At 39.2% G+C, this 23,773-nt stretch overlaps 1 protein-coding gene across 3 annotated transcripts in view; it reads left to right on the top strand.

Moving 5' to 3' along the window:
• The window catches only part of TNPO3 (transportin 3), a 93,214-nt gene that overhangs the window by 53,754 nt on the left and 15,687 nt on the right, over nt 1-23,773 (top strand). For 2 of the 3 annotated variants that reach the window (XM_008063597.2, XM_021715275.1), the window contains 11 exons: nt 1,685-1,776; nt 3,748-3,887; nt 6,702-6,893; nt 10,213-10,304; nt 11,616-11,692; nt 13,088-13,148; nt 14,054-14,194; nt 16,942-17,058; nt 18,296-18,390; nt 20,680-20,836; nt 22,271-22,438. In XM_008063597.2, coding sequence (XP_008061788.1) covers nt 1,685-1,776; nt 3,748-3,887; nt 6,702-6,893; nt 10,213-10,304; nt 11,616-11,692; nt 13,088-13,148; nt 14,054-14,194; nt 16,942-17,058; nt 18,296-18,390; nt 20,680-20,836; nt 22,271-22,438 — 1,332 coding nt within the window. The remainder of the gene's footprint in view (nt 1-1,684; nt 1,777-3,747; nt 3,888-6,701; nt 6,894-10,212; nt 10,305-11,615; nt 11,693-13,087; nt 13,149-14,053; nt 14,195-16,941; nt 17,059-18,295; nt 18,391-20,679; nt 20,837-22,270; nt 22,439-23,773) is intronic. The other variant, XM_021715274.1, reaches the window with a different exon arrangement.

Below are 23,773 nucleotides of genomic sequence, written 5' to 3'. Positions count from 1 at the left end.
TTTCCTTTGTCCACACTTAGAGCTAGATTCCTGTGTAGTTTCACCCCAGAGGTGACTGCACTAGAGTAGAGATTCATAGTCTTATGGTTTTCTTGACCATCAGTGAGGACTATTTCTACCTCATGAGGCTGTAGTCATCATTCCATATAACTTAGCAGCATAATTTCAGGCAGTTTTCATATTGTTGGATTGTACTCTGATGAGCTCTGAGATACTAGTTTGGAAGCTTTGTCACAGCAATACTGAATTAACCTAAATTTTTTTTTTTGTAGCTTAGTCATTTTGTATATATTTGGGTGTAATCTGATCTAGACAGTGTTAATAAAATTATTACCATTTTTCATTATATTAAGCAAAGCATGTTCATTGACCCACCCACAAAGGGTTGGGGGGTTTCAGAAAGTACATCCAGTGATCTCATCCCTGTGTTGTAGGCAGATTACCTGTGCTCTTCTCTTTTTTGCTCTTCTCTTTCTGGCTCTGTGGCTTTGAGCAAGTCCCTTAATCTTCTCCAGCCTTAATTTGACAAATTTATATAGATTGTCAATGTTGTCCAAGAACACCAGCCTCATGAGATGTTTTTTGGCTTAAAAAATTATATATATATATATATGTTTTAAAAATTATATATATATAGGGGGGGAGGGGGAGAGAGAGAGAGAGCTTTACACACACCCACACATTATGTATCGTAAATTAAAATTTAAACAGTATATTAAAGGCTCTATAGCGCTGTTTAATTTTGCCTTCTCTAGTAGTGTTTGTTACTTAACTATAGAAATCTTATTTAGTCACGTTCTACAGGTGGATATAGTATGGGACGTTCTGTACCAAAATATCTCTGAGTATTCTGCTAGATCTACTTTTTTCTTTTTAAAAAAAATTCTTCTTGGTTATGGTATTGTGACAGATGTTTCTAAACTGCTGCTTTATAGGAATTTAATCAGTACTATAAGTGTTGTTACTGACAAGTAGTTAAAACAATAGAAATGTAAGGCTAGGCCAGGTGCAATGGCTCAAGCCTGTGATACCAGCACTTTGGGAGGGCGAGGCAAGAGGATTGCCTGAGCCCAGGGGTTTGAGACAAGCCTGGGCAACTTGGTGAGACCTCGTCTCTATAGTATATATAACAAAAATTAGCCGTGTATGGTAGCATGCGCCTGTAGTTCCGCCTACTTGAAATGCTGAGGCAGAAGGATCACCTGAGCTCAGGAGGTCAATGCTGGGGTGACTGTGAGTAAGCCACTGCACTCTAGCCTGGACAACAGAGTGAGACTCTGACTCAAAAAAAAGAAAAGAAAAGAAAAGAAAAGAAATGTAAGACCAGTAAATATATAGAGGATTTACATCGTATCATTTTAAGTGTGTTTATGTATCAATTACATAAACGCCAGGGAAAGACTCTCCTGTGCTGTGTTTTGATTTTCCCAAAATAATCGTTTTCTGGGGGCAATGATAATCTTGATAAACTCTTGGGGATCTAAGTGGGTTTAATTTAAATATTAAAATAGTTAGTTACTTCTAGTTAATGAGGATGAAAATAATATTCTTGCTTGACTCTGAGAGAGAATTAGATTTAGAGTGAGGGAGCTGGATTTTATTTTAACTAACAGGATTTTTTTTTGTTTGTTTTGGCATTTCTGTTTTCTTTTAATGGATCCATAATCCACCTCTTCTTCTCTAGTTATATTCTACTCTGAAAGAAGGCAACCCACCCTGGGAGGTGACAGAAGCGGTTCTCTTTATCATGGCTGCTATAGCAAAGAGTGTTGATCCGTGAGTGTCTAATAAGTCTTTTGCTGGGAACTCTAAGTATCAAGAGGAAGGAAAATTACATCATTTTTCTTATATGGTATATGCTTGGAAACTCTTAGAACTTCTTACTTCTGTAGTGCTGTCTAGTCTTCTGACTTCTAGAGTCTAGTCCAGGGTAGCCTGAATTGCTGATATCCTGTTTTAACCTTATTTCTTAGAGTTGAAATTATTTTATTCTTGATGCTAGGAATAGAATGCTGATTTATTTTTCCAACTGAGGCTCCCTTGTGAAAGTTGGCATGGTCAAGAATTTGTTAGACTGTTTAATTCTTGGTACTTACTTCAGAGCAATTGAATAGGCACTCATTTGGGTCTCCTACTTTTGTGACCTTAGTTATTCTTAGTTATTCTTACAAATATTTAATTACATTGCTTTCCCTTTTTTTGGGTCCTAAGAAATCATTTGTGAATTTCAGAGAGGCAAGGCATAGAGGCACTGTTTCACCTTAAAGAGTAACAAAATCTGAAAGGCAATTACTGTTTTTATTATTGCCATTTAAAAATCTTGAATTATTGAAATTTGACTTTTAATTGCATAGCATAGTAATTCTATTCATGACATGAATTCCTAAAGACAGAAATTACTTTGTGTCATGAGTTTATAAATTGATATTAATGTCAATCATGTTGCCCTCAATTGTGATCTGGTACCTACTATCAACTCTCTGTTCAGGACCTTGATTGGAGAGATAATTAAGACAGATATTTATAAAAAGTTACAGTGCTTCTTTCTTAGCTGCCTTTTGGGGCATAGTCCATGAAATCTTATATTGTTTCTAATCCAGTAAATATTCAAGAAGATAGAGTGGGTCTATTTCTATGTTACGAAGGTCAGGACCTTAATTACATACCATATTATTTGCTCTTGAACCCATTTTGGTGTCTTTTTGAACATTCTGTGACAGTCTGAAGATTAATAAAATCATTAATATTCTGACATGTCTTGTTTTGAAAAATGATGGGTAGATAGTCTTTATTAATTGACTTAGTATCCCTAAGAAACATGAGGCATAAATGAGAGATTTTATATGGGGTTTTTTTGTTTGTCTGCATTTCAAGCCAACTGTGTGATTATAATTTTTTTAGTGCATAGAAGGGACTTACTAGACCTAGTTTATCAGCAGGGGGTGCTCTTGCTCTAATCCAGGATATTTACATTTTTAAATATCTTTCATTTCTGGATTAAGTTCTACGATTTTGAGGGCATCCTCTATTCTGCTCAAAAGACCTTCAGTCAGCGTACTTGCAAGGTGGGAGGAAGAGCAGGAACAGGAAAAGATAAACTCATGGAGCTGTGAAAAGTGTTTGCTTAACTTTAATTTTTTCTCATGTCAAATTGGAGCACCTTAACCTATTCCTGCAGCTTGTTTTCTTGTTCTTTCAGTTAGTGAGCTGGCTACCCATACTCACCTGTTCTTAAAGTTTCTGATATGCAGCTATAAGAAATCATTTAGAGAATAACAGTTAATAGAAAGTGTTCTGTGAGAATTCATCATTCATTTATGTAGCCATTCAGCAATGTTTATTGAGTGCCCACTATGTGCCAGGCACTGTTCTAGGTGCTGCAGATGTAGGATTAAATAAATAAAATGGATTCTTTATAAAAGAAAATATTCATCCATAGTAAATGTCTGCCTCTCCACCTCAAAGAGCCTCTATCTGATAGCATGATGTGTCTTTAGACACTTTACTGGCATTCAGAAGATGAAGGAGCTGTATGAGTCTCCTGAAACAATGATACATTTCATTTCTGTCTTTTCACCTTTTTTGAGGATTTGAAAAACTTTTACACCCAGTGCTAAGTGCTTTTGTCTGAATGGTTATTTATTTAGAAAGAAGCCTTTTAGCAATACTATGTGTCCCCTCAGCCTGTATTTGGCTAGAACGTTACCTCTGGAATCAGTAACTGAGTACTTGCCTTGTGTTACTCAGGGAGAACAACCCGACGCTTGTGGAGGTCCTAGAAGGAGTTGTCCGTCTCCCAGAGACTGTGCATACAGCTGTGCGATACACCAGCATCGAGTTGGTTGGAGAGATGAGCGAGGTGGTTGACCGAAACCCTCAGTTCCTTGGTATGGATGAACTCTTCTCTATTGCTGCTAGCGTCTGATTTTCTTCTTCTCTCTTATTTTGCATGTTTTCCTGCTTTCTCTTTTATCACAGAATGTTTATAGATACTGAGAGTAAATAATATATTGCAAGTTATTGCTTAGTTGATACAGCCTTTACAAATTGATTTGTGGGAAGGACCTTTGAAAGTTTAACTCTCCAGATAGGGAAACAGTTGGCCTATGGTACTCTGCTTATGAACATTTCTATCTTTGTTAATCTTTGGCATTTGCTTGAACTAATCAGACTTTCCTATAGTTTTAATCTAGAAGCTACCATTAGGCTAAAACAAAGAACAGGGTTTTTCAGTTGTAAGTACATGCTCCATTTAAAAACTAAGAATTGCCATTTGAAACTAAATAACTGTGAATTAAAGTGAAAGGTATTGAGTTACATAGCCTCTGGCTGTCCCTCTTGACTTGAAAAATAACTAGCGATCATATAAATAACAACTTTAGAATGGAAGGTAAAATTAGTAATCATTTATTCTAACTCCCTTATTTTGTAGATAAGGGAACTGAGACCCAAAGAGACTAAATAATTTATCCAGGTTAATATATATCATGCTTCTGACATTTAAGAGGAATATATTCTGAGAACTTTAAGAATGTCCAAATTTGGGAATAATATTCTACCATTAAGTTTGAAGTTTCCTGTATATGCCTTTATAATCATCTTTTTGCTTGATTTTATTTTATACATCTGTTTTTAGTGACTGAAACACTTGCTGAAAAGTGTGAATGTGTTTCTTTCTCTTGTTTTTTGTTTATGGAGCATATGATAGACATGCTTGTATCATAGCTGAGCCAAAAAGTTGAACATATCATTTCAAAGTATTTTCCCAATGTCTATGTTCTCCTTCGATTTCTTCACTTCCTTTATCTGCCTCAACATTTAGCTTTCTTTTCTGAACCATTTTTATACAAAGAAACAAAGTATGTTTGTTCATTTGTTTGTTTTGATTTAATATCTTCAGCTCATGTCCAGTAAGCAGCAAAGTGAGGTTGAACTGCCAATTCTTTTTTTCTTAACTTTTAAATTTTTGTATTTTAAAATTGTGGGGTACAATTCAGGGTTAGGTACACAAATATTCATTGTGTAGGTACCCTTGTTGATGAGGTGTGCCCCTCAAGCTGCCAATTCTTATTAAGGGTTATCATTTAGTATCACCTTGTAGTATCTCATTCAGATTTGTGTCTCTGCAGTAGACAAATTGCTGTATGTTCATCTAGAATAGTCAAAACTACAAATATTTAATTTGAGAATCACAAAGGTCTACAGCATTATAGTTGCTTGGGTTAGGGTCTAGATTCTAAGTCTCTTGATTCCTAGGTCAAACAGGGTTGAAGTTTTTTTGTTTTGTTTTGGTGGGGGTATGGCAGGTTGTGCTGAATTGGTACAGTGTATTGACCATTAGATAGGAATGGAGATAATGATTTTAAATGGGCTTTAAGCCTTTTTTTAATTCCTTCTACTTTTTCATGGTTTGCTGCAAGGTCACTCTAAAGTACTCAAGATGTTCTTTAGCTATATATGGTTTTTCTTAGGGTTTTTTCCCATAGAAAAACATTCCGATTTTTTCTTTCTTTCTTTCTTTCTTTTTTTTGAGTCAGAGTCTAACTCTATCGCCCAGGCTGGAGTGCAGTGGCACACTCAAGGCTTCTGCAGCCTCAACGTGCTGGGCTCAGATGATTCTTCCATCTCAGCCTTCAAAGTAGCCGAAACTGTAGGCATGCCAACATGCCTGGCTAATTTTTTTATTTATTGTAGAGACGAGGTCTTGCCAAGTTATACAGGCTGGTCTCAAACCCCTGGGCTCAGGCAATCCTCTTGCCTTGGCCTCCCCAAGTGCTGGGATTACAGGCATTAGCCACCATGTCCAGCCCTGATTTTTATAAGCAAAGGTAAAAAGATGAGTAGAATTTGCTATATAGAAAGTCATCTTTATAATCAACTTTTTTGGTACATTTATATTTGGTACCAAAAATAGAAGTGTTGAAAATTCATCTTTTTTTTGAGTCAGAGTCTTACTCAGTCACCCAGGCTGGAATGCAGTGGCATGATCATGGCTGCCACAACCTCAACCTGCTGGGCTCAGGTGATCCTTCCACCTCAGCCTTTCAAGTAACTGTGATTACAGACACCCCCACAATACCCATTAATTGTTTGATTTACTGTAGGCATGAGGTCTCGCCATGTTGCCCAGGCTGGTATCGAACTTCTGGGCTCAGGCAATCCTTTCACCTCAGCCTCTCAAAGTGCTGGGATTATAGGTGTGAGCCACTGCGCCCCACCCATCTGCATATTTTAAGACATTTTTTATCTAGAAAGAAGCAAGTATAAAAGTTTCAGCTTTAGACCTATTGTCCTGATTCATGTAGGATGTTTTACCAAGTGATTCATCTCTCGGTATAATTATAACTCTCTGAGCTTTGCATTCTTTCTTACATTGCTGTGTTCTTAATACCTGTATGTCTCTATATGCTCTTAAGTCGGTAGTTTACAAACTGTGCTCTATGAATCCCTGTGTTACAAGAAATAACTGACTGCCCCGAGGGAAGAAATGGAAAATGAAACAGGACTCAGAGCCTCCTGACACTATGTCAGTGAACTCATCTCCATTTTTATGTTTTATATGTTGTGGTTCTGAACACATTTCATTTTTTAAAAGGGTTCTTTTGTGTTAAGGAAAATAAAATATGTAAGCCTGTGCTCTAATAAACTAGAAGTTTTCCTGTAGTTTCAGATATGTCATCTTACTTGTCTTTTCTTCTTAGACCCTGTGCTGGGCTATTTGATGAAAGGCCTGTGTGAAAAGCCTCTGGCTTCTGCTGCGGCCAAAGCCATTCATAACATTTGCTCTGTCTGCCGAGATCACATGGCTCAGCACTTTAATGGACTCCTGGAGATAGCCCGTTCCCTTGATTCTTTCCTGTTGTCTCCAGAAGCCGCTGTGGGCTTGCTGAAAGGTATTTACTTGTTGTTAACCCGAAAGTCTCCTCAAAGCCACTGCTTGGGTTTATCTTATATCAGTCATATTCCAGTTTTTCATTGCAGTTTATGTATTGATGGAGAAAGGTAGCTTTTCCACTAGAAGGGAGAGTTGGCTATGTACATGCATTCTTGGATTATTTTAAGACTGTGTAATTCATAGTGCTTGTAGCACAGACCTGGTTTTGGGTGGGAACAACACATTTAAACTAAATCTGTTCGCTTTTTTTTTTTTTTTTTTGAGTTGGAGTCTCACTCTGTCGCCCAGGCTGGAGTGCAGTGGCCGCTCAAGCCCACCCCAGCCTCTACCTGCTGGGCTGAGGCGATTCTTCCACCTCAGCCTTCCAAGTAGCTGGAACTACAGGCACGCACTACTACGCCTGGTTTTATTTTGATTTATTGTAGAGATGAGGTCTCACCAAGTTGCCTAGGCCAGTCTCAAACCCCTGGGCAGTCCTCTCACCTCAGCCTTCCAAAGTGCTGGGATTACAGGCTGAGCCACCACGCTTAGCCAACCTGTTTGCTTTTTTAAGTTGGAAGAGTAAAAAGGGAGACCAAGTAAGCATTGCTATACCTAAGAGTTAAGCAAGCCAGGCTCGGTGACTCAGCCTGTAATCCCGCGCCTTTGGGAGGCTGAGGTGAGTGGATTGCCTGAGCCCGCGGGTTCGAGACCCGTCTGGGCAACTTGGTGAGACCTCATCTCTGCAATAAATCAAAAATTAGCCGGGCGTGGTAGTGCACGCCTGTAGTTCCAGCTACTTGGAAGGCTGAGACAGAAGGATTGCCGGACCCCCCAGCAGGTCGAGGCTGCGGTGGCTGGGAGCAGCCACTGCACTCCAGTCTGGGCGACAGAGTGAGACTCCAACTCAAAAAAAAAAAAAAAAAAAGAGTTAAGCAAAAGTTGAGAGGTAATGTGCATGGATCAGTGCCATAAGCAGAAGTCAGGGGTCCTGGTCTCTTAGTAATCTTCGGCCATTCCTGATCAGCTTATACTGAGTATTTGCCTGTCCAGAAGTAAACAGCTAGAGTGATGAGGAGGCTCAGACTTAATAGAAGACCTAGAGAAACTAAGGCTAGGAAAAGGAACATGGTAGCTATTTTTAAATATTTGAAAAATTATCGCCAGGCTCGGTGGCTCAGCCTGTAATCCCAGCACTTTGGAGGGCTGAGGTGAGTGGATTGCCTGAACCCGTGGGTTCGAGACCCGCCTGGGCAACTTGGCGAGACCTCATCTCTACAATAAAATCAAAAGAATTAGCCGGGCATGGTAGAGCACACCTGTAGTTCCAGCTACTTGGAAGGCTGAGGCGGAAGGATCGCTGGAGTCCAGCAGGTCAAGACTGCAGTGGCTGGGAGCATGCCACTGCACTCCAGTCTGGGTGACAGAGTGAGACTCCAACTCAAAAAAAAAATTATCTTTTAAAAGAGGAATTATGTTTACTTTGTGAGTAATCAATTGTCAAACATTTATAGGGAAGCAGATGTTGGCTTCTAGAAAAAAAACAAAACACTTTCTAACCAAAGACAGATTAGGATGCACTGTAAGTCAGTGAACTCCTTATAGCTGGTAAATTAGAGGATACTAGGGTATGTCAAATAGATGACTGGGGAAAATGACCTGGGCATTATCTTCCAGTCCTCTATGAGTATTAAACATCCTTGGCAAGAATTAATTCTGTTTTTTGTCATTTGTATGATCGGCTTTGTTACCAGCTGCTGTGACAATATATCATCTGCAGCAAATTTTTTGTACCATGGGTTTGTGTTATTTCCCTTTAGAGTCAAGTATTCTTATTTGTCATTTTCCAGTGAAATCTAGCTTTGATACTGAAGTAATGTCTAGCCTGTAGTAGAATGTGGCCTCCCGGTTATTAGTAGTAGCTTCTAGTTAGGGAAAGATTTTGTAAGTAAAATTTTTTTCTATAGACATGAATTAAAAGGAAAGTCATATTTAAGTTAGATTTTCCCCCTGGCTTTAAAGAAAAGTCAAACTCAAGTATAACTTATGGACTACCAGGAAAAATCACTGGTTTTAATTCATGTGAAGGTTTAGGGATTAATTGCTATTCTGTGAAATAATGTTTCAAGAAATGAAAAAATTTATAGTCAACGGGTTTTTGACCTAGGGACAATCTAGGCTCCTATATAATCCTTTGGACTGGGGAGGTGTTTCAGCAGTTGGTGGGGACAGAACAGGGACTGTAGTGAGAGGGAGTGAGGGGAAAGGGTCCAAACATCTTAGCCCCATCCACACCTAGCTGCCTTTTTTTTTTTTAAGCCTACTTTATTGGAGTTCCAAGTTAAGTTTTATTTTGGGGGAAAATGAAGGGAAAGGCTTTTGTAACTTTTTTTTTCCCCCAAAGAAGGAAAGCACATTTTTTGGTGGGTTTTTTTGTTTGTTTGTTTTGAGTTGGAGTCTCACTGTCACCCAGGCTGGAGTGAAGTGGCACACTCACGGCCACCACAGCCTCAACCTGCTGGGCTTAGGCAATCCTTCTGCCTCAGCCTTTCAAGAAGCAGGAGGTACAGATGCACACCGCCATGCCCAGCTAATTTTTGTGGTTTATTTTAGAGAGGAGATCTTACCAGACTGTCCCCTGGGCTCAGGCAGTCCTCATGCCTCAGCCTCCCAAAGTGCTGGAATTGCAGGCCGAGCCACCGTGTGTGACCAGCAATTTTAACTGTTTCTTTTGCTGCTCAAATCACTTATTGTACAGATAAAGAAACTGAGGTCCAGAGAGAATGTCTCACATAAGCCCACAGAGTGTGTTATTGTATGATCAGAGTAAAATCTCTAATTTTAGCCTATCCTTCTAAAAACTTCACATCAGTATTTCTCTTCATGATAAGAACTGTCAGAGGTACCTATCAAAAATAAAGTCTTTCCTTGACCCACTAGATGAGAATCTCTAGGAAGTTTGAGAAACATTACACTGGCATAGTCATTCTTAAAAATAGCTTTGCCATTGCCTCTGTGAAGGAGATTTAAAAGTCAGCTTTGAAGAATTGGAAGGAGAAGCATATTTAAGCAACTTTAAACCAATAGGGTGCTAAGGAGAAATAATTAAATATTAACTGGAGTTGTAAAAGTCAATGCGAAAGTCTATCTTATAGTCTTCTAAGCCAGATAAAGAGAAAAACAACCATAAATTTAAAAATGTTGTGATTCTTAAAACAGTGATTATCTTTTTGAAACCAGTCAGCTTTTTCTGTTAACTCATAGGATGTAGGCCAATTAATTGAATTATCTTAATTCAGCTTTTATTTTCTTCATTTTCATCTTCCTTTGTTTTCCAGGGACAGCACTTGTCCTAGCCCGATTACCTTTGGATAAGATTACTGAATGTCTTAGTGAACTATGTTCTGTTCAGGTTATGGCATTGAAAAAGGTGAGTGAAATTAAGTAGTGTTAAACAAATATAAGATGTTCACATGTTAGAAAGGAAAAGAAAAAATTACTTATTTCCAGTCTTTTATTTACCTAGAAAAACCAAGAGAATGAACTAAGAATTTATTGGAAGTAATGTCTAGCAAAGTAGCTGCATGTAAAGAATAAATATTTCAAAATTAATTTTCACTATCAGTAATAACCACTTAGAAGATATAATGGGAAAAGATCATTCTGGTTAGCAATTATAACCATAACCTACCATATTTCCTTGAAGAAATTTTTTTAATTATGTAAAATTTGTAGAAATAGGGTCTTGCTATGTTGCCCAGGCTGGTCTTGAATTCCTGGCTTCAAGTACTCCTTCTGCCTCAGTCTCCCAAAGTGCTGGGGTTCATAGGTATGAGCCACCACATCCAGCCTCCCTGAGTAATATTTTAAAAGATGTCAACTTTTCTTCAATTATGTTTGTAATGCAATAACACTAGATATACCTATGAGATTTTTAGAACTTGGCATAATGATTCTAAAGTTTATCTCTAGTGATTTACTGGTAGGTGTATCTAAGAAATTTTAAGAAGAATGAAAGGCAGCGTACTTAAAATATGTTATAAAGCTATAATAATTTTAAAGCTTTATAATATAAAGCTAAATATAAATGTTATTAAGTATAACAATGTATGATTTATATTATAATATATAATATCTTAATAATAATTAAAGTAAATGAAAAAAATCAAATGATACTGTTTTCTTTTCTTTTTTTTTTTTTTTTTTTGAGTTGGAGTCTCTTGTCACCCAGACTGGAGAGCAGTGGCACACTCCCGGCCACTGCAGCCTCTACCTGCTGGGCTCCGGTGATCCTTCCGCCTCAGCCTTCCAAGTAGCTGGAACTTACAGGCGCGTGCTACCATGCCTAGCTAATTTTTTGATTTATTGTAGAGATGAGGTCTCGCCAAGTTGCCCAGGCGGGTCTCGAACCCTTGGGCTCAGGCAATCCACTCCCCTCAGTCTCCCAAAGCGCTGGGATTACAGGCTGAGCTACCGAGCCCGGCTGATACTGTTTTCTACTTCTCAGTGATCAGATAGTGAAATGTAGTAACAGGCTGTCATGACCAGGATGGAGTGAGATGGATGGAGGAAAGTATTTTAACAATATAAATTAGAGTTTGCACCATTGGAGTAAGTTTTCAGACTCTTTTAAGAAAATGAGCAGAGATAGACGCAAAGGCTGATACAGAGGTGTCTTTGCAGTGTTTACTGTCGATCTGTGCATTTGACAAGGGATGTGAACATTTTTCTGTCTCTCCAGCTGTTGTCTCAGGAGCCCAGCAATGGCATATCCGCAGACCCCACTGTGTTCTTAGATCGCCTTGCAGTAATATTTAGGTAAGAAGGGAGAATTGGGATGCCTTCCTTGAGTTAAAAGCGCAATTGAAACCATTGTATGTTGAAGTAAGCAAGCTTTTTTTCCTCATACTTCAAGTGCCTCCTATAATCCATTATGTCCTGAAACTAAACAAGCATGTTACCTGCATTTGGGGGGCAAAGGCATATTCTAAGAATTTATTCTTGGTAGATCTTTGTTGAAAGACCTTTTAAAAATGAGATAGATTATTTTGATCTCTAGTTCTGTGACTCTCAAACTTGGACAGGCATCAGAATCGCCTGGGTTATCACAACACAGATTACTAGAGCCTGTCCCCAGGTGTCTGCTTCACTGGATCTTGAGTAGGACCTAAAAACTTACATGTCTAATAAGGTCCTTCTTGTTATTCCAGAGCCCACACTTGTAGAACCATTCCTTTGTAGTGTATAGGTGCAAAAAAATAATGAAGCCATTTCAATGATCAGGTGAAATTAATCCTTTGAAGTCAAGAGAAGCCTAAAGTTTAAAAAAAGCACTTGGGTGACAGTGTTCAAAGGGTGATTCCTATTAGTTACATAATTTATAATTTGTGAGACCCACAGGTATAACCGAAAAGTCTGAGTAACAGTTGCATAGAAGCCTATGTGGGATAAGTTATACAAAGGCATTGTTTTCACTTATTAGTTATTGTCAATAGGTATCTTTTTCTGAGCTCAGGCAGTGCTTTCCTTATATAATTAGGAGAGTCCCGTTACATGCCATTTGTTAACAATAACCCTTATTTCACAATAAATGAAAGAAAATCTGCAGTAGGTGTGACTTCCTGAATTAAAGAAAGTTAGATGTCAAGTTGCTATCAAGCTTTTTGAAACTAAAGAGTTTTAGTTTGAAAGCTCCTTAGTTATTCCAGCCTTTTTAAAGAGGTTGGTAATCATGCAGTTTTTTTCTGCTTTTCTTCAAATTAGTAGGCTTTTGAACTAGACAGAGGTGTTGGATGTGATCCCTTGTGGGAAGGTTCATATTGTGTCTCATTGGGCTCAGACTGGAACTATGAGAAACATCTTTGTGTATTGCAGTTCCTACAGTTTTTTTTGTCTTTTAATATTAGGAATGGAGCAATACATGCTTTCTCATAGTGAATTTAGACTACCTGTGAATATTTTTTTATTAACTTGAAGAAATGACATATTCAGGTTTATAAAGGGAGAAAAATGGAAATGATACCTATAGTGTCCACAGCTCATGTACCCAGAGCTGGATTGAATTTGCATGTTTAGTGGAAGTGACTTAAATTGGCAAAAAAAAAATAGGATGATTTAGAATACGTGCTTGGATAGAGTTGGAGGAAAAGGTGTTAATGCAAGCCTCTGTGAAATTGCTCTTCTTTCACTCTTTGGGGCCGTTGTCTTTCCCAGGCACACCAATCCCATTGTGGAAAATGGACAGACTCATCCGTGCCAAAAAGTCATCCAGGAAGTAAGTGCTCAGGGATGCCTGGGGAGTCAAGGCTAGCTGCTTTTTTCTGGCAAGGCTTTGGGTACCTCAGCTGAGAAGGTGCTGTCTTCCAAGATCCAAGAGAGATTCAGCTTGTTGATATGGTTTGACTTCCAATGAAATGAGGGAGTCTTCTACCATGTTTTTTATTTTAGGTTTGATAATGAAACAGGCTGTTGGGAAATGCTCTGAAAGGCCAAAGGAGAAGCAGAACGAGATTAACTATGTGATCCCCTAGAGTTTCAAGAGGCCTGATCAATACTCGAATATTTTTGACAAAGCTGATGACTTCAGTTTCCTAATTAATAACATTTTTTCTTTCTACTTTTTTCACTGAGGGTAATATGAGAATCAAGAGTCATGTTTTGAAAAGTGCTTTTCAGACTTTAAGGGCCAAAGAACATAAATACTAACCATCCCTAAGTGTGTAGTGGTGTCAAGTGATACCACTTCCTTAACTCCAGTTCTTCTGTTCAAGGTCTTCTATCTTCCTGGACCTACCTTTAAACATCTTCCTCTATTATTCATACTTACTCTTTTCATCTCTTTCAGAAAGTCTGAAGTTTAGGAAAATATGTCTCTGTCTTTTAGCAAAGTTAAACATGTTACTTCTGTTTTAATGAGTTATTCCTTGGTTCAGTCCAGGTTTCAGCACCCCCCCCAAAAAAAAGTTACTGTTTCTCTTAATTAGTGGTGGAGTTTTGTGGTGGGTGGTGTATTAAACTGCACACACAGTCAAGAAGCAGGCCATGTGTGTTTCCTATAAAGAATATATTATCCAATTTTGACTTAAAACTAAATAAAGTGTTATTAGCTTCGGAGCATTTTTTTTTAAGCTTTTGGTTGTTGATTATTTCCTTTTTTGTGCTATTTCATTTTTGACTCAGATATGGCCAGTTTTATCCGAGACACTAAATAAACACCGGGCTGATAATCGGATTGTAGAGCGTTGTTGCAGGTGCTTGCGCTTTGCTGTACGCTGCGTAGGCAAAGGATCGGCAGCCCTGCTGCAGCCACTAGTCACGCAGGTAAGTTCTCCACAAGAGGAGATGTGTTCAGTTTGTGACATTTGAAACAGGAACCATTAGAACAGATTCTTGGATGAAATGAGACACTTTCGTACTTATTAAATAACAAACTAAAAAATACTTGAAAGAGGCTAGTGCCTGTGGTAGGTATGTTGTCTCCAAAGGAAATTGCCTGTAATCTCTTCTGTGTAGTGGTATTTTAAATAGCAACACGTTCCAATGGGAAATTATGTGAAGAGAGTGACTTTCATGCTCACCTCTTATGTACAAATATTTGGTAAGCTATTTTGTATTGGTTTCCTTGGGAAAAAATGTGGCAAGTCAAACTTTGCTATTTCTTGGATCAAAGGAATTTTTTCTATCTCAGTCACAGTTAGTTGTTCACATAAGTCTCTTATTTGCCATATAGTAAATTTGACTTTTTTATTTGCTAAAATTGGTATGTAATTATGATGTTTCTCACAATACCAAGTTCCTTAAGATCATAGTTACATCCAGATACAAAGAGATTAACTGCGTGACCCCCTAGAGCTGCAAGGAGGTTAGGTCACTAAGTAATTTGTGTTGATGTTAACCTTCTAGCAGGGCCAGGACTAGGGTGATGCAATGAGGTGCCTAGGGCATGGAGTTCAGCAGGGCAAACCAGAGGGCCAGTCCTGCATCTGTGGGATTCAGAGGAAGTGCCTTCTGGAATTCTTACCCATGCAGTGAGAAGAATGATTGCAGGGCTTCAGATGAGAGACACACCCCACCCACCCTGAGTTGGTCCTCCTCCACCAGGGCAGGGCACCCATTTTAAGGAGGTTCTGGCCCTGGGGTGAGTTCCTATACCTGGGTGCCCAGACTGCAGGTGGGCTCATCCTAGTGTAGGTTGGCACTTGTACAACCTTGCCCCCTTCAGCTGTGGAATTGGGTAAAGGTTGTACAGGTAACTGTTTTAATAGAATTTTAATTTTCAGTGACTTTCTGCATTCACCATAAGCTGAACAGTCATATATGTTTGTATTTAGGCTGTTTCCATCTCTGGTCAAATGTACAGTATATTCCAGGTCTCCTGCAACTTGATTGAATGCCCCTTTGCTGTTGAAGGATACCCTCATGACATTGATATTGTTTTTTAATTCCTGCTAATTGAGTATAGGACCAAAACAACAGAGTATAGTAGCACTTTATGTAGTAGGTGTGTCCTAAGGTCAGTACATGTGATAAAAATGAAAATTAATATTTAAAATCCCTTAAATCATGATCAGCAAACTATAGTCAATGGGCTTGCCATCTTTTTGAAAAAAAAAGTTTTACTAAGATACAGCCTGGCTTCTTCATGTAAGTGTCATCCTGTTGGTCATTTTTGTGTTACACTGGCAACATTGACAGGCAGAAAACCAAATGGCCAACAAGAACTGTACTTTTTACTATGTAACCCTTTAAGAAAAAGTTAAACCCTGCCTTAAATAATTCCTTAGTAGAGCATATAGTTAGGAGTATTCAACATGGAACAGATTCATAGCTCCTATCTCATGCCCATTTCATGGGATATGCTGATAGAAGAGTCAGTTACTATATTCCTTCAGTCCCCACCAACCTCAGAGAGTTCAATTTATGTAATAAGATCAATACATATATGTTGTAGCATTTTGAATAAGTAAATATTGGCTAGGTACTTTGGGAAGCAGAGGTATGAATAAATAAATAGTAAATATTGGCTAGCACTTTGGGAAGCAGAGGTATGAAGATCACTTGAGTCCAGGAGCTCAAGACCAGCCTGGGTAGCATAGCAAGATCCTGTATTTACTAAATAAATAAATAAATTAGCCAGGCATGGTGGCTTGTGCCTGTAGTCCCAGCTTCTCAGGAGGCTAAGGCAGGAAGATTGCTTGAACCCAGGAGTTTGAGGCTACAGTGAGCTGTGATTGCACCACTGCATTCCAGCTTGGGTGACAGAGCGAGGCTCTGCCTCTGAAAAAGGAAAGGAGGGAAGAAAGAAAGAAAGCAAGAGACCAGGCACAGTGACTCATACATGTAATACCAGCACATTGGGAAGCCAAAGCGGGAAGATCTCTTGAGTCCAGGAGTTTGAGACCAGCCTGGGCAACAGAGCAAGACCCTGGTTCTTAAAAAAAAAAAAAAAAGTTAAATAGGAGAATGTATGGTTGCCTCTTAATTTTTGCAGGATACTAGAATAAAAATTCTAAACAAATCATCTAGTTTAAGTGTGCAATTGTATTAAAATTTGTGTTTGTTGAGATCCAGATATCTTGATTAGAAACACTTTTTTTACTGAAATGATAAAATAGATGGGTTTAGGAACAACTCACAATTAAACAATGCTTTCACTGTCTTCTCCAAGATAAGGCATTTGATATTTTTTGTTCCAAATATGGCTATATATTTTATTTATTATCTTCAGTGCAAGTGAGAGCATCCTCTAGGTATTGGAAAATTGACATATACTTTGCTAGGGTTTTGCAAATGTTTGAGCTCCCTGATGGCTTCCAGCTTGAAGTATTAGTTAACTCTTAAATAGTATTGTTTTGCGAAGATAAAAGGTCAAAAGACTGGAATAGATAACTTGAAAATTATTGAGAAATTGAGCACTATGTTTCAAAAACTGTTGCCAACAAGCTTTCCTATGTTGCCTTAAAGACAAGGAAACCAGTCTGTCCCTGAATTTTTTCCTGGAGACAACTTTGTAAGTTGATACTTTTTGAAGGGTGAAAAATTGAACTGATGAGCTTTTTCCTTGGCAGATGGTGAATGTGTACCATGTACATCAGCATTCCTGTTTCCTGTATCTTGGCAGCATCCTGGTGGATGAGTATGGAATGGAAGAAGGCTGTCGGCAGGGACTACTGGACATGCTCCAGGTACATGTTACTTGGTGTGTGTGGATGCACCAGGCCTGTAGGGTCTAAAGGCCTGGCACTGTGTTCTTCACTATGTCTTTAATTCTGTGACTTCTTTATGTTTTCCCCCGGTCATGTTGATTTCCTAGTAACAGGGAGGTAGAAACTTCCTAGTTCTTCTCTGGACAGGGCTGCTTGAGAGAATGAGGAAGAGAGAGAGAAAGACTGACCACATGAGTATAATGATTCTTATGGATGTTACTGCCTAGTTTATGCTCTCTAGAGATGGGCTGTTTTTTTTGGGGGGGGAGCGGGGATTGGGAAAATGAATCTCTAAGCTGAAGCGTGATTCTCCCTCCTTCCCCGCCCTAGTTTTAGACAGAGAAAGTCTGACTGTGTTTTCACTTTTTTGCCTGGAACAGCCAATGAATAGTTTACTTAGTAGAGCAGTTAGGGTCTTAGGGCTAATAGCAGGCATTGGAAAAGGCTCCTGATACACCCTTTTTCCTCTTCTCCTAGTCATGTGGAGGGGAATATATTACAGAGCTCGAGTATGCTGTTTCTTGTCCTAAGATGGATTTTCATTTAAAATGGGCACTTCAGCCGGGCTCGGTGGCTCAGCCTGTAATCCCGCGCCTTGGGAGGCTGAGGTGAGTGGATTGCCTGAGCCCGTGGGTTTGAGACCTGCCTGGGTAATTTAGTGAGACCTCATCTCTACAATAAATTTAAAAAAAAAAATTAGCCGGGTGTGGTAGCGTGCGCCTGTAGTTCCAGCTACTTGGAAGGCTGAGGCTGAAGGATCGCCAGAGCCCAGCAGGCCAAGGCTGCGGTGGCCAGGAGCGGCCACTGCACTCCAGTCTGGATGACAGAGTGAGACTCCAACTCAATAATAATAATAAAATCAATTGGGTACTTCATAATTATGAAAATTTCTACCCCCTTAGTCGACTAGACTATATGTAGTACATAAGCAGTCTTTGCTTTCAGAAATTTCTAAAACTTTGAGATGACTTCTGTCGAGTTTCATCAACTAAAATCTATACCCTCAACTCTTTTTGAAACATGGACCTCATATGTAGAACTTTATGTCAATTGGGAAAGATTTGCCTTCCTTTTCCTGATCTGATTCTCATCTGTCTTTGTCTTTTCCCACTTGTACGTCTTTGTTCCTTTTGTGTTTATCGTGACATTTGGCCAGCATGAGTGCTGTGGCATTTCTGTGTGGGCATCTTCTTTTAAAATCCCTGTTCTGTTGCAGGCACTGTGCATCCCTACCTTCCAGCTCCTGGAGCAGCAGAACGGGCTCCAGAACCACCCTGACACTGTGGACGACCTGTTTAGGCTAGCCACCAGGTATGTCTTGCAGAAGAGCAGACTTTTTTTTCCCCAATTTCTTATTCCTCCACTGCTTAGTCCTGCCATCTGACACTTGGCTGTTTTCTTCTCATAAAATGAGGTCATTGGCGTAAGGAGATTAATGATTCATAACCCAAAATTAAATAATGAACTGGGATATCCACAGAGGTGAGGAGGGAGGGGTGTGGGAGAGCAAGGGATGCGGGAACTGAGTTTCTGCCAGGAAGGAGGGAATGCACAAGATGATGAAGTGTTGGTACAAACACTCAGCTTGATACTTGCTACAGTCCTCTATCATTTTAATTTTCTATGCTGCTGTGACTTCATTCTCTTGCATCTCTTCCTTAAGAAGCATTCTTTAGACAGAATCATATCTCAGAATGAAGAATTTTTAGGATTAAGGTGCCTTAGAAGTTATCAGGTACTCTACTTCTCAGCTCTGCCCTCACCTGCCATCCTACTCATTGCTTAAATTCCATTGACTAGTATCATTGGCAGCATGGTTGCCAAACTTCTGCTTGAATTTCTTAGTCCTAAAATAAGGCATTTGAACCAAATCAGTTAGTGAACATAAAACCATTTTTTAAAAAAAAGAAACCATCATTAAAAAATGTATGTTGTTATTTATAAATGCAAAGTAATATTGACTTGATTTTTTCATTTCAAGATTGAAATATTGAATACTTTTTTGGACATGTTAGAAAAACCTTTTTTTGAGTTGATAAGAGAATTGTTGGATGGACTGTCAACCTCTCTTTTCCCAGGGTGTGTCCCTAGACACTAATTTTTAGAGATGCTTGTTGCACAAATGATGAAATAAGTTTGGAAAATACTCTATCTTTTTCTTAAGGGAGTCTCCCTGTACATTAAAGGATTTGAGAAATCCTCTTGTAGTTTATAACAGAAAATAAACAGACTAGGCACGGTGGCTCAAGCCTGTATATAATCCCAGCACTTTGGGAGGCCAAGGCAAGAGGATTGCCTCAGTTCAGGGTTCTGACCAGCCTGGCAATTTGGCGAGACCTCGTCTGTACAATACATCAAAAAATAAACCAGTCATGGTGGCACGTGCCTGTAGTTCCAGCTACTTGGAAGGCTGAGACGGAAGAATCACTTAAGCCAAGCAGGTTGAGGCTGCAGTAGCTGTGAGCATGCCACTGTACTCCAGCTTGGGTGACAGAGTGCGACTCCCAACTCAAAAAATAAAAAAGAAACAAAACCCCCCTTTTTTTAATTCAGTCTCACTCTTGCCCAGGATGGAGTATAGTGGCACCATCACAGCTCACTGCAACCTCGACCTCCTGGGCTCAGATAATCCTTCTTCTTCAACCTCCTGAGTAGCTAGGACTGTACACACACGCCACCACACCTGGCTAATTTTTAAAATTTTTTTGTAGAGATGAGGTCTTGCTGTGTTGCTGGTCCCAAACTCCTGGGCTTAAGTGATCCTCCTGCCTTGGCCTCCCAAAGTGCTAGAATGACAGACATGAGCCATCGTGCCCAACCCAAAACCACTTTTAAAATTTAGCACTTCCCAGACTTACTTGAACATACAACTTTTTCTTTGAGGAATTCCTACTGACATCCTGAAAACTGGTATTCTGTGGAATGTAGTTTGGGAAATGCTATTCTGGAGTTGTTAGGATTTGATGTTTTAACCTAGGAGAGTTTCTATTTTATAAGCTCTTTTAACTGGTCCTCCTTTAAAAATTACCTGACTTGATTTATAAAATCTTCGCTGGAAATTGAGTTTGGGGACATGTCTTTTTATATGCCAATCTAAGAAATGGACCTTTCCTTGCCTTGGCTTTATTTATTTATTTATTTTAAATAAATAGGTGTTTTTGTTTGTTTTGTTTTGTTTTGTTTTTAAAGAGCAGCTTTAGGTCCAAATTTAGTGGAAAGTATAGAGAGTTCCTGTAAACCCTCTGCCCCTCCCAGCATGCACACAGCTCCCCTCCCCCCCCCATTATTAACATTCCCCACAGTAGCATATTTGTTACAGTTGTTGAGCTTGCATTGACACATTGTGTCACCCAGAATCCATAGTTTACGGCATTTGGGTTCACTCTTGGTATTGTTCATTATGTGGGTTTTGACAAATGACAAATATATAATAACGTTATAACAATACGGAGTACTTTCCCTGCCCTCTGTGCTCTGTTCATCCCTCCCTCCTGAAACCCTTTGCAACCACAGATTCTTTTTACTGTCTCCAGAGTTTCGCTTTTATCCTGGCTGCTTTTGTAGCCTAATCTTGTGATTTATACCTGTCCTGTAAACCAGGTTTATTCAGCGTAGCCCTGTCACCTTGCTGAGGAGCCAAGTAGTCATCCCTATCTTACAGTGGGCCATTGCCTCTACTACCCTGGACCACCGAGATGCCAACTGTAGTGTCATGAGGTTCCTACGAGACCTCATCCATACAGGGGTAGCCAATGATGTAAGTATTTTTTCTACTTTGCAGCTTTTTATCTTATTATCTTATAATCTTACTGTCTTGCAGCTTATTCCTTAGGGGAAAACCAGCATTCCAAATTTCCTTATTTGAACTATATTAGTAGACCTATATACCATTGTGAATCATTCTCCAGTCAGAGCATCAACTGGTAGATGTAATGTAGATGTGTGTGCTGATTGCTGTAGGGTATACAAAGCAGTTTAGAAGGAGCCCTGTTCCCAAGCCATGGGTGTGTAGTTGAAGAGATAAACAGTTTAAAGAGTCAAATGACAACAAGAAGCCAGTGTTTGATTGTGATAAAAGTCATGATGGCTGTAAGTTCAGAGGAAGGAGGCTCTGACCAGAAGTGGGTGGGGATAGCTTTCTGGAAGGGAGGGACTTCTGTGGATCTGTATGATAGGTATGATTTGGATGGATTAGAGAGAGGAGGATAAAGTAACTAGGTATAACCAAGATCAGAGTGAGCCGGGCTAGCACAAAGTTTGTTAATAGACAAGAGACCTTTTTGGTGGGAGTGGTAAAGTGGTTCACAGGACTTCCAAAGCAGATTTGGCTACATGTAGAATAGAATAGAAGGCAAAGGAGAGCATTGAGGGCGTGTGTGTTCACTGCTTCATTCTGTTTGGGCTCGTTGCTTAAGTTTGGCAAGAAAAGGAGAGAGAAGAAAAGGCAATATTTAAAAGAAATTTTCTCAAGATATTAGAAATATGTGTATATTTCAAAGCTGTAAGAAGAAAATAGAAAAGATTGGATATCTGGTAGATGCCCTCAATATTCTTCACAGGAACAAAATTACAAAAATTGTTGACTTTAATTCTTAACCATTGTTTCTTTTCTGCCTTCTAATCATGAAAAATCTGAGCATTAAAGTTCGTCTCAGCTGAAACCTGTGTCCATTTCCTTGAAACTAAATTCCTACATTCTCTTTCTTTCTTTCTTTTTTTCCAAGGTGGAGTCTTACTCTGTCACTCAGGCTGGAGTGCAGTGACACACTCACGGCCACTGCAGCCTCCACCTGCTGGGCTCAGGCAATCTTTCTGCCTCAACCTTCCAGGTAGCTGGAACCACAGGCATGCGCCACCATGCCTGGCTAGTTTTTTGATTTATTGTAGATTTATTTATTTATTTATTGGTCTTGCCAAGTTGCCCAGGCAAGTCTCGAACCCATGGGTTCCGGCAATCCTCTCACTTCAACCTCCCAAAGTGCTGGAATTATAGGTGTGAACCACCGTGTCTGGCCTCCTATGTTTTCTTTCTAATGACAACACATGTAATGGACTTTGCAAATCCAACTGTCATATACTGTATGCATACTTTCTTTCCTGGGAAAGATAAATTGCTAGACTAAAAGAGAAGGATACTTGGTCTTTGTAGGGTTGAGATTAGAACCTACCTGATACTCCTGGTTTCTTATAGCATGAAGAAGACTTTGAATTACGGAAAGAACTGATTGGACAAGTGATGAACCAGCTGGGACAGCAACTTGTAAGCCAGCTGCTCCACACATGCTGCTTTTGTCTCCCCCCCTATACCCTGCCAGATGTGGCTGAAGTGCTCTGGGAGATTATGCAGGTCGACAGACCGGTAAGATACGTAAGGAATCTGTCTTACACTCCCTAAACCTAATAGGCTTTGGTTCCTTAAGGCAGACCCTAGCTTTGAAACTTGCCCTGTTGTATGTCTATGGAATAAAGTTTAGGCTAAGTTTAACTGGTAGATGAAGGGGCCCATAGAAGGCTGGTAATTCATTCTTGAGTTCCTGAAAATATGTTTGTGTATCACTGTCATGGGGTTTATATATTATCACAAGTAAGTGCTAAGAATTGAAGTCAGCTGTGTGGTTGGCCAGTGCGAAATTTGTGTACTTGTGAGAGATGCCCATACTACTGACATATTCAAGATGTGCTTCATCAATTCAGACACCTTATATAGCACTGTATTGTTTCTTGGTGAGAATCTAGCCAGAACACTTGGGAACATGTAAGTGTCAAACTAGCCCACAATATGCACTTGGATGATTTCCCCTTTGGATTTATCTGAACCAGGTTCTTTGTCACCTGAGCATGGAAGGTTTAATGTTTTTTTCTTTTTTTTTTGAAGGCTATCCAGTAATGTCCAAGTTATTTCAGTACTGGGCCTCATAAATCAGTTTCTGTGTACTGCGTGGAAGTTGAGCAAAGTGGCAAAGTATAATATAACCTGTAAACTATTTTAAAAATAGAATTTATAATTTTTAATATTAATATAAAAGCCATTCATGAAAATATATAGTTGGACCTAGTCAAAGTGAGCCATCCTCCCAAACCATAGACTATAAAATGTATAATATCTTTATTTCCCATTGCTGGTTGTGGGAATACACGTGTTCCATTTCAATCTACATAGGAGCATTTTTGTGTTTTCCTAAAGAAAGTGCTCTCTGAGCCCCCAGGGATCAACAAATTTAATTCCAAAAGCCCTTGACTTGAGAAATAGAATCTTCATACTCTGCTTCAACTTTTTACAAATAAACTTTGGTAACCAAAGACTTATTATATAAATCTGAACTTTATAGAAACATTCTTGATTTGTAAACATACAGTTATGTGCTAACAAATAAGAAAATGAAAACAGCAAATTTGACAAGAATAGAAACCAGTAGCCACTTACTCTTAAGAGTTTACTATATAACAACTATTATGTATTCATAATCATTTGAGCATTTTTAAAAGTTTACTTTGTAGACATCTGCTTAATTGTCAGGTAATTGAAAGTGGTTGTCTAAGCATTCACTTAGAACTGTTTTTGTAAAGGAACTCTTACATAAATTTGGGTTTTTGTTGTTGTTGTTGTTTTTTGAGTTGGAGTCTCACTCTGTCGCCCAGACTGGAGTGCAGTGGCCGCTCCCGGCCACCGCAGCCTCGACCTGCTGGGCTCCGG

Source organism: Carlito syrichta, unplaced genomic scaffold (assembly GCF_000164805.1).
Source record: "Carlito syrichta isolate Samal-C Ts95f unplaced genomic scaffold, Tarsius_syrichta-2.0.1 Scaffold306949, whole genome shotgun sequence".
Taxonomy (NCBI): Eukaryota; Metazoa; Chordata; class Mammalia; order Primates; family Tarsiidae; genus Carlito; species Carlito syrichta.
Note: the sequence above shows the minus strand (reverse complement) of the source record. Positions and strands in the feature narration are given on the sequence as shown.